Source organism: Crotalus tigris, unplaced genomic scaffold (assembly GCF_016545835.1).
Source record: "Crotalus tigris isolate CLP2741 ecotype Arizona unplaced genomic scaffold, ASM1654583v1 scf7180000017694.5664430, whole genome shotgun sequence".
Taxonomy (NCBI): Eukaryota; Metazoa; Chordata; class Lepidosauria; order Squamata; family Viperidae; genus Crotalus; species Crotalus tigris.
Window position 1 is genome coordinate 3,903,317 of NW_024096572.1, and position 11,684 is coordinate 3,915,000.

At 34.8% G+C, this 11,684-nt stretch overlaps 1 protein-coding gene across 8 annotated transcripts in view; it reads right to left on the minus strand.

Annotated features, from left to right (window-relative positions):
• Positions 1-11,684, minus strand: part of ZEB2 (zinc finger E-box binding homeobox 2) — a 173,597-nt gene that overhangs the window by 28,849 nt on the left and 133,064 nt on the right. For all 8 annotated transcript variants that reach the window (XM_039338244.1, XM_039338248.1, XM_039338252.1 and 5 more), the window contains 3 exons: positions 9,173-9,244; positions 2,664-2,852; positions 1,699-1,913 (listed from right to left, as the gene is read on the minus strand). In XM_039338244.1, coding sequence (XP_039194178.1) covers positions 1,699-1,913; positions 2,664-2,852; positions 9,173-9,244 — 476 coding nt within the window. The remainder of the gene's footprint in view (positions 1-1,698; positions 1,914-2,663; positions 2,853-9,172; positions 9,245-11,684) is intronic.

An 11,684-nucleotide genomic window follows, 5' to 3' on the forward strand; every position in this document is an offset into this window, starting at 1 on the left:
GAAAAGAAAAGAAAAGAAAAAGAAAGCTGCAGTCATCTAGTCTGGATGTTCAAGGTAGGAGGTCAGTCTTTTTTTTTTTTCCCCTTCCCCATACCAAACAGCAATGACACAAAAGGCTATTGCAGAAAAGACAGCCCAGAAACGGTATGACAACTGCTAGGGTGTGCTGAATCTTCCCACATTCCTAGTGAGACAGATGGTGTTACATGGGACACAGGGAGGGTTGTTCAAACAGCAGCAACCTTCAAAGATCAAGCAGAGCCCAGCCCGCCAGAGCCCCATTGAGGGACCAGTGCTCATATGTTGCTGAGTTGCATAAACAAACAGCAACAGCTGCTTTGTCTCTCCCCCCACAGCCCTCAGAGGACTACTATAAACTTTAGTTGTGCCACTGTTAATATGATACAATCATTTTAATTTACTAATTGTAAATGCCATGAGCAAATGAGGGGACTTTTCAACACCAAAGCTACCATTCGTAATGCGCCAACACAATCACACTCTCACATGTGAAATGTACGGCAGTTAGAGGGGATAAATATCCAACCATTTTCCTCCCAGTGTTTTCAGGGTTAGAAGCGACAGAGAAACGGAAGGACAAAAGCGATGCTGTCTTAACATTTTGCCATGAAGGCAGCAAAGTAACAGATTAATACTCTCTTGATGCTTTGAAAGGAAATAATATGCTAAATTCTGCCCCAATGATCAGTTTTTTTCTGGTTGCAGAAACAAAATGAGAGATAAGAACCAATCATCAAATTGTTTAATTAGAAAGTAAACTTGATACATACAACACTAAATAAAGATGTGTATTTTGGTTGGAGATTCCTGTTAAGATAAGTATATTTTATTTTCTTTAAAATAGAAATAATGTATAATTGTGCACAGTACATACCATTGGGATTTGTATTATAATACATCATAGCTAAATTTTTAAGAAGCAGATCTCAAAAATTCACCTTTGGTACGTGAAGAACTTTCTAAAATAGCACTTTTTAGTAACTTCTCTATTACTATAATAAAGTTGAGTAATAAATTCAAATCAGATCCTATCTGATTAAATGCAATGCAGATCTGATAACAGAATCACGTTGATTAATAGCAGGTATGATGCTGTGAGGTATATATTTCAGAGATAAGTCATCATTCATTGTTAAAACAATCATAATGCTTGCTACTTATCTATGCCACAAAATTTACTCAAGGTCCTAAACTTTGGGGAAACATGCACATGAGGCTTAATAAGACATTAGAAATGATAAAAAAAAAAATAAGATTAGAAGATTCTTGAGACATTTTGAGATCATATGGGGTAAAAAAATGCAAAGTAAAACTAGGTGAAAAATGGGATTAAAATTGCTGAGATGTTTAATAATTGTATAATTAAAATGCCACAATTTCATTCACATTTTGAGGAACAGGAAAAAAAAACGAAACTAAAGTCAAGTTTAAGTGCAAATAAAATTTCCAAATTAGAAATTAACACACTCATTCGATCGTGAACATAAGACTATTAAATCATATTAGAAGAGACCATCAAAAAATCATTTAGACTTCAATTAAAGCTATTACCATTAAAAGATCTGCATCTTCAAAATGCCATGAAAAATTAATAATGATTGCCAATCAAAGCAATATCATTTCTCTAAGGGGTTATTATAGAAAGAAATCACTTAAAGTCAGCCCCCCCCTCCCCACCTGATCTGTCCCTGGCTTGTGCGTCACCATATGCCGCTCGAGCTGGGTGCGGTAGGCAAACGTGTAGTTGCAGAGAGGGCAAGGGAAGTTTTCCTCGTTCTTCTCGTGGCGATACTTGATGTGCTCCTTCAGGGAGGTCAAGCGCTTGTAGCCCCGGTCGCAGTAGGGACAGGTCAGCAGCTGGGCAAAAGCATCTGGAGTTCCAGGTGGCAGATCTTTAACCAAGAGACATAAGAGAGAGAAGCCAGCTGAAAGGTCAGTAAATCAATGGCAGCTAATGGGCTTATTGCCCAGGATGGATTGACAAAAATCACTCCAATCTGTCTAGAGACTCATGATTTCTACCTAGACTGAAAACCACATCAATCTTTTTTTTTTTTTTTGACACACTTGGGAGAAAAAAAAAACCCTTGAATATTGTTCACTAGAAAATTAACTCAAATTTTTGTTTCACGCTTTTGTAAGACTTTATTCTATCTACATCTAGACAGAAAGACAAATATTTTATTTATTGATGCCACGTACTAAATGACACGTTCTTCAGCTCCTTATATATTATCTTCATCCTCACAAATGCTTCTTTCAGCAGCTTTTTTCCCCCTCCTGGGTGCATTTTGAGACTCAACGAGTAATTAATAATTTGCTTGATAAAAAGTCAATCGTTCCAGAGTAAAATTAAAGCAAGTACACCAGTCCTTTAAATATAACCTTTATTTCCTCTGCTATTTGCTTCACCTACAGAATATTCTCAATTTGCTGACTATATATATATATATATATATATATATATATATATATATATATATCACAATATGCTGAAATTACAGTCCCAGTCTTTGCTCATGAAATTCCATGCTTCTGCAGCTGTTCTTCAATTTTAAGGTAAACATCCAGGCATGTAGTGCATTTATAATTGCAACAGCTGCAAAAGGTCGAGAGTGACTAAAAATGAATTCCATCCTCACCATTTTCTTCTTGCCCATTGGCCTCTGGAGTGCCAAGGCGAGACAGTTCCTCTGGAGCTTCTGGGTAAATAATGGCGGTATCACTGCGTTGTAGGTACTCTGCTATACTGACTGAGTGTCCATCTCCTTCCTCCAGTTTTCTCTTAGCAAAATATTCTTCCAAGTCTGACGTGCAATTTGCATTCTTAACTAAAATGGAAAAAGGGACAGGGAGGGGAAAAGATAAAAAAATAAATCTGTGTGTTCATCCTCTGGGAGATTATAAACCCCTCTGTAGAACATTTTGAGCTTATTCTTTGGTCACCCTTATCTCCACCTGGTTTATTTCACTAATCAGAAAATTAATAACTAATTTTTTTCTCTGATGGTGATATTTACTAATGAAGCAGGAAAGCTATGCAGAGGCTTCTATATCACTAGAAATGTAAAATGGGTACTCTTTTGTATTTTAGAAGGCGTATTTCAGGACTTATAAACAGACTTTTATTGTAATTTAATTTATACACACAATCTCTGTACATAGGAACATTTTACTCCATTTTTTATATGTATGCACAGAACTAAACGAATCATTTTTCATACTTTCACATATTCCAGTTTAACTTTACACTTATAAAAAAATGTCAAACTTCAATAGTGTAACTAGAGCCTGAGAGCAATAAATCAGTAACATCCATCATAAAATCAGTAAGGGTGGATTGATAATTAGAAAATGGCAGACCACTAAATTTAAATCATTGTTAAACCAACCAAAATATTTAGCATTTTTGCCTAAAAGCAACAGATAGAAAAGAAAATCCATTATTGTGTAATAGGTTTCTAAGTATTAGATCAATTCACACCCCTGATTGTTCAAAAGTACTTTTTAAAAATGGGGATAGGAGAGAGAAGAAGAAAACCTAAAGAAAATATCTGATTCTACAAGATGTCTAAACTGTTCCAGTAAAATTAAAATCCAAAACCACCAAATCCCCAAAAGTTGCTTAATATCAATTAAGCAATTCTGCAATAGTTTTATGGCTAAACTTAATAAAAATGGCTTCACTTCCTGTCAATAGACAGTATCTTTCTTCATACTCAATGTGTTGAGCTTTCTGTTGAGTGGTTTTTCACACAAATACATGTACAATTATTTAGTTTTGGTTCTGATTAAGATGGAAGAATCAAATGGGTAATCATAAGGATTAAGATGGGGAAGGCACATTTCATATCATGACTAAAAGGATGTAGTAATGAATTCTTGAACATATGAAGTACTACAAAACTCTTCAATCCACATGAACACATGAACACAGTTTCCCCTCTAGAATTAATTTTAGGAAAGGACATTGTGTTTACTGTATTTGTATGCATACATTTATGGCTGTGAAGGAAGGAAAGAAGAAAGGAAGGAAAGAAGGAAAGAAGAAAGAAAGAAAGAAAGAAAGAAAGAAAGAAAGAAAGAAGGAAGGAAGGAAGGAAGGAAGGAAGGAAGGAAGGAAGGAAGGAAGGAAGGAAGGAAGGAAGGAAGGAAGGAAGGAAGGTGTTTGTGTCTTTGCACAAGATCCCTTCCAACTTTCTTATTATCATTGGAAGGAAGGAAGGAAGGGAGGAAGGGAGGGAGGAGACAAAGTTGTTCTGCATTTTGAAGAACCTGCATCTTGTCATATAGTTTTGAATATGGTAGAAAATTAGTAATACCATGCTAATATTTTCATCAGAATATTCTCAAAATTATATTGCTCTCTTTCTATGTGACTGATATGTATATATATTATGGCCTGGTCAACTCTAACTATTCTCTTTATGTCTAAGTAAATCTCTATATACCAGTGATGTTCGCAGTTACAAAACTGTAAATAGAAACAGAACATTTCTTAGGATGTTAAACTCTATAAGACTATATGATATTCTTCTGTGGCCATCACTGGAGTCATCATTGATAAAGATACATAATGTGGTGCCCTAGTGTCTACCAACAGAGATTTTAGTCATTAGATTGGGGATGCAATTTTTCTCATCTAATCCATTTCCTCTAGGACTGATACCCTAGCAGTTTTATCTTTTCTATCACCTCAAGTGTTTGGGATGAGACTCCAAAAATGTTTTACCATGGTAAAATCTAGGCTAAATAAAGGTATATTTGGAGCTGGTAGTTTGTTAGTTATATGACCTGATTCGAAACCATTGTTTGGTCCTTTGGTGTGACATTTCCCTTTTTTTTATTATCTTTAATATTTAGGATAATAAAGAAAAAGGGTGTCATACTTCATTTCAGTGGCAAAATAAGTGAATACTATAGTAAAACAAAATTCCTCTTTATTCTGATTTTTTTTTTTTTTTACTGGACCTGCAGCTTTCATATTAAATTTGTTCAAGCTGGCCTATAATTATAGTTCTATACAGTAGCTGGAATTGCCTGCTTTGATAGTAAATGTCTCCTTCGCTAGTAAAGTTGTACATTATTCAGTTTCTGTATATATTTAAAAGAATTCAGGAGCTCAGTCAAATATTTATGTCTAACTTACACACCTTAAAAACAGTGGGATTTACTAAGTTGACAGGTTCGACAGTAACAATGTTTGCAGCACGATGACATGGTAAAAGGATAGCATAAATATCAAATTTCATATGGCTGCAGATAAGGAATTAGAATTTTTTTGTGTTACCGTATTTACCCATCAATGAAATATAACTGATCAGCACTATAACCAAAAATGTTATCTTCCTCTCAAAATCATAAGTGGCTATTTTAACGGGGGGGGGGGGACACCAACAACAGGCTTTCCCTTGTATGCTCTTTGCAGAAATCCCCCAAATATTGATTCATTGTGAATTTAAATTGCTCACAAAATGACAGTCCCATCTGTGATTCAAGCTTTTTAGGAAGATGTAAAATGTGTGGCCTTATTAAGGAAGTCTTGTTTTAATTAAAGACTGGGGCAAGGTCTCCTTAAAGACTTGGGAGCCTAACATCATCCTGTATGAGCATAAACCACACTCAGGAGGGTAGATATTTAAAGGAAACATTTCAAGGGCTGGGAGGCCAGTTATTTCTTATGGGAACTCTTGCTGTGAAATGAAGATAGCTGCTCCTAATCGGCAGCTAAGCTACGGTAATAAAACTGCAGCCCCCATTAAGCAGGAAGTGGCAGGCCGTCATTGGTATACACAGATTAGAACTGAGGAATGATCAGTTCTTTCAACTTGTCAACTTTTATTTCTGTTTTCATCTTTACTAAGAACTCTTTTGCTACTTAAAGAAGAACAAGTCTTAGTAAAGATCAGTTCCTGCTACTGTTACTGGGAAGGTGAAGGTAGAAAGGAAATTTTCTTTAATTTTCTTGTATTTGATCATCCATTTCCTAAAAATAATATAATGCAGTGGCTTAAACTAACATATATGCAAATGTATATATGACTAAATGTAAAACAAACTATTTGAAAAGTTGTTCACATGGCAAAAGCCACTCAAATGTGGCAGCTAATTCTGGAACCAAGAGACTCATAAATACCCTGACATGATTTTGTTTCTTTCTCAAAGGCTGTAAAACACAATATCTCTTCATAGAAAGCAGATTTCAATCATTCAAAGAGAAAATGACTCACCCAACCATGTAACTGAGGGACTGGGACACCAATCATGTTACTGTAACTATCTAGTTCTGTATTTGAAGTCCCTCTAAAATTTAAGTGAATTTGCACATACTGTAAATGTTTATCACTCAGTTAGAACAATTAATCAGTGGAACAACTTGCCTCCAGAAGTTCTAGTGCTCCAAAACTAGAGGTTTTTAAGAAGAGGTTGGACATCCACTTGTCTGAAATGGTATGGAGTTTCCTGTCTGAGCAGGGGATTGGACTAGAAGACCTCCAAGGTCCCTTTCAACTCTGTCCTTATTCTAGTACCCGTCTTAGATTGCATTCAGAGGGATAGAATCAAGATCACGTGAAGTATTAATACCACTTTACAATGCCTTGGTAAGGCCACACTTGGAATACTGCATCCAGTTTTGGTCACCACAATGTAAAAAAGATGTTGAGACTCTAGAAAGAGTACAGAGAAGAACAACAAAGATGATTAGGGGACTGGAGGCTAAAGCACATAAGGAACGGCTGCTGGAATTGGGTATGTCTAGTTTAACGAAGAGAAGGATGAGGGGGGACATGATAGCAGTGTTCCAATATCTCAGGGGCTGCCACAAAGAAGAGGGAGTCAAGCTATTCTCCAAAGCGCCTGAAGGCAGGACAAGAAGTGACGGGTGGAAATTAATCAAGGAGAGAAGCAACCTAGAACTAAGGAGAAACTTCCTGACAGAACAATTAACCAGTGGAACAACCTGCCTCCAGAAGCGGTGAATGCTCCAACACTGGAAGTTTTTAAAAAGAGACTGGAGAGCCATTTGTCTGAAATGGTATAGGGTTTCCTGCCTGAGCAGGGGGTTGGACTAGATAACCTCCAAGGTCCCTTCCAACTTGTTTATTATTATTATTATTATTATTATTATTATTATTATTATTATTATTATTACTTGGAGATGAAACTCAAAAGAAGACTTCGACCAGTATGTCATACAAAACCTTAATACTATGAATTTCTCAAATGCTATGTTCAGTTGAGAAAGAAACTATACAAATTTCTTTCTCAACTAAGCATCCTACCACAACTCTTGATACATTTTCTCCTAGCAGAAGGGATGTAATTCTCTCATGGGGGTAAATAAGTACTACTGTACTTATTGCAACCTTTGATGACAAGGAGAATAAATGCTGAGAATATCAAAAGCACAAGGGAAGATTTTTACATGTGATCTTTCATAAAAATAGCCATTTGAATTTAAAAGCTATACATGGCTTGATTCTTGTAGACCACATTGCCATATATAGTTGATATATATTGAAACATAAAGTCACTTCATTTTACTTTTTGTGGATTATGTCCCAATTGATAGGGGAATATACGTAACAAAAATGAAAAAAAAAACCCCACTCAGCCTCAACTTCAATATGCTTTCATTTTTCATTATTTTTTCCCATTAGGTATTAGACAAGTCAGTCTGTTATGTTGTCTAATAAGAATATGTGGGTGTGTACTGGCATTAGAGATGTGTGAATAATAAAATCCTAACATTTTGGTGCTACCTTCATTCATAATGTTTCAAGTGGGCATTAAGATGGAAACTAAAATATGGAAAATAGGGAACAACTTGGTTGCCTTATTGGAAACAATGACTATGGTTTCCTTGTACTTCTGAAGTTTTATCAAGTTATACATACTGGAATCATGCAGAAAAACATTGTTCATTATGAGGAGTAGCTGAGATAGAGATACTCCCAATCAAATGCCAAATAGTAGTTGCATGGAAGCATTCATTCATTCATTCATTCATTCATTCATTCATTCATTCGATTTGATTAGATTAGATTTGTGTGCCACCTATCTCATCCCATGATGGAAGTGGGCACTCATTTTCAGAATCTACTTGTGAGCTTCCAAACTGTATCATAATGGCCCTTGTGTGTGACTGAAAATGCTGGATTAGAGAGGACTTTGGGTTGATTTAGAAGAATACGTCTTGCATTTTTAAATGGAAAATGGTTGGAACTCCAACAAGACAAAATGTTTAATACAGTTTAAACTAAACAAACAAACAAAAAAGACTCTTGCACTGCAAGGAGATCAAATTAGTCAATCCTAAAGGAATTCAATCCTGACTGCTCTTTGGAAGGAAAGATAGTGAAACTGAAGCTCAAATACTTTGGCCACCAAATGAGAAGAGAAGACTCATTGGAAAAGACCCTGATGTTTGGAAAGACTGAAGGCAAAAGGAGAAGGGAATAGCAGAGGATGAGATGGATAGATAGTGTCACTGACGCAATGAACATGAATTTGGGCAAACTCTGGGAGACAGTGGAGGACAGAAGGGCCTGGCATGCTATAGTCCATGGGGTCGTGAAAAGTTGGACATGATTTAGCGACTAAACAACAAAACTAAGCAAAAAAAAAGTGATAGCTCAGAAACCAAGATGCTTTGTTATCAATGCTCCTTTCTTCTCATCTACAAGGAAACAGATTTCTGAAAAAAGCGAGCTAAAAAAAAGTTGGACAACATGAAAAATATCCAGAAAGGAAAACAAAACACACTCAATAAAACATTTTGGTTTGATGTTTCTATAAAATGCATACCCATCCCATTATTAAGAATATTTTATAGTCTGTCATAGAATAGTAGCTCTTGCTGGATTGAATTCCAGCATATAGATATTGGAGGAAAAAAAGGAGAAAAAGAAAAAGGAGAAGGAGAAAAAGATATGGCATGTTTTGAAAATGTCCCTAGTAACATCAGTGAATCACTGATTTGTACCAGGATGAACCATTTGGGCAAATTTTAAAACATTGGTTATTGGACATATCTCAAACTCTCATCCAGGAAAGTGAACTCACTGTTGAATTCTTTCTGTTCATAGAACAGTTCAAAAAGCTGTAAAAAAAAAAAACACAGAGAGAAGCTTCCAATATAAGCCCTTACCTGTTCCATTGTTTCCAGTAGTTTGAATGGCAGCTTCTGGCCCCATGGTGTCATACTCTTCCTTCATTTCTTCTACAAAAAAAGAAAGCATGTTTTCAGTGTTTCACATACCAAACAGTTTATTAAAATACTGATCAAGTGACAGTCAACACAGGTGACTGTCCATTTATGAATGTCTGGTTCTGTTCAGTCTATTTAATACAGTTGATCATATCTGCTGAATGGGAAGCTTCAGTTTGCACAGAATGGATTTTTCTCCATATTAATTGTTATTGTTGAGTATTTGTATTTCTATGAACAGAACTGGGATATTACAAGATGACAGCATTTCCTGAGAACTTAGCAGTTGGAAAGAGGTGCCCATATAATCACAGAAATAGTTGCAGCTATACTGTGATTAAATTTGGGCAGCAATTACATGACAAAGAACCTTAAGAAAATTCACCCTGCCAAAACTCACCTCCCCTGATTGAAACTAAGTCCACACTTACTTATGACAAATATTACAAATTATGAGAAAGGCCACTAAATTTTGACATTGATGGAAAACTTTTATTTTGATTCCTGGAATAAACAGTGACAATAACCCCATCTGTCTAAATAAGGACAGGCATGGTATGTTCACCAAGAGCAAAATTACATTAGAAAACTATAGACTGCAATGTGTCTATACAACAATGTTATAATGTTGTAAAATAGTTAGCTTATAAACACAGACACTTCACACTTTTCTGGACAGATTTGAGCTTTTCACTTCCTCTTGGCTCCACCTACTTAATATAAGGAATGAGAGCAAGTGTACAGCTTTGAGTTCCTTGGAGGAAGGGCAAAATAAAAAAATGTGAAAAATATATTCTTTCTATGTATTATTTTAAAATAATTTTCAATGGTATGTTGTGAAACTAGAATAGGTTAATTTATCATCTTGGTCTGCTTTAATTAGTCTCTATTGCCTTTCATTCATTGTAAAAATATGATACTAAACAGACCATAGAAGTATCCACATTAGAATAAGAAGAGATTTTAGAGCTTTATTATATTAAGTATTAAGCTTGATGATTGGAAATAGTTGCTATGCTATCAACTATGTTAATTATTTAAAAGAATATTACTGTTTTACCAAAAGTCAGTTGTAACTATACCGATTTATTCTTATAAATGTCTAGTATTATATAAACAATAATACTCAATATGAAGATCCGGAAGACAGCTTGTTCGCTGAATCACGTATTTACTGTAGCTATCCACACCCTGTCCCTTTTATCCCGATTTCCCTGTACCCGCCCCGACCCCACTTTTTCCCTACCCATATAAAATCTAATAAAATATATTAAAAAAAAGAAGTATCCATGGTTTTTTCTGCCACTTTCACTGATAAAGGAATCATGGAAATATACCCAAGATGTGAACTGTTAGTTTCCAGAGCTTAATTCTGACTACCTTCTTGATCTTTAAGGTGCTAGAGATTGCAGCAATTGATGGTTGTGTTGATCATCATATAACTCATTTTTACCATGATGGAAAACAGTGGCATCAAGAACTACAGTATTAATTGGCCTTTGGACAAATGATATGAACAGTGCTGCTTTTTTATATAGGAAAAAACCCCACTAATTGACTATTATAATTTATCTTTTTTGTGTATGGCAGCAAAATGCAAAAATGCAATGAAAACCTATAGCAAAGTTATCTGAAAATGAATCCCAGTACATCCAGTGGAGATTTCTCTTAAATAGATAGATAGGCACAAAACTGCAAATTAAAGTTCTTAATGGGACATGCCTGCAGCCAGAATGAAAATAGCATTAGTTTGTGGTATTATGTTTACATTGCTGTATTTTTGGTCTTAAATATTTTGTAACAGCACAGCATATTTTTGTATTGTTTATATTGTCAGTCAGGTTTAGCATCTCTCTAGTGGCTACAGGTAAATTTTAGGAATAGTACAAAAAATAGTCTTTCTTTCTCTGCTGATATCTTTATCTAGTTACTCTCATATAACTTTTTTCTTATGCATATTCTTAAAAGATCCTAAAAGAGTTGCTCAACAGTGAGATGGTATACATCTTTAATAAATAAATATAATAAAAAATGTATGATTCTATTATATAGTTAGTAAAAATAATCAGTATAAATTATCAATTTTAGTGAATAAAATTCAAAATCTTTTTTTCAACAGTGTGAAAAAGTCTAACTAAAGGGATCCCGGAAATAGAGTCAAAGTAACTATATTAGACGGTTGGGCATAATGGCTGAAATTGCTAGTGTTATTAGAAATCATTCTTCCTATATGAAACTTAACATATTTATTGCTTTTTTTTAAAAAAAGCATTTCCATAACAATTGCTGGAAACCAGAAGAGTGTAAACAGAGACCTCTTCTTTCTTCATTCCAAAATTTGTAATATCGTAGTATTTTAATCTCTTATTGTACAAGTAATTAATTGATAAAATAACAGGATCTGATGATATTACTCTAATAAAAATTAGTGTTAAGCTGACTTAACCCAAAG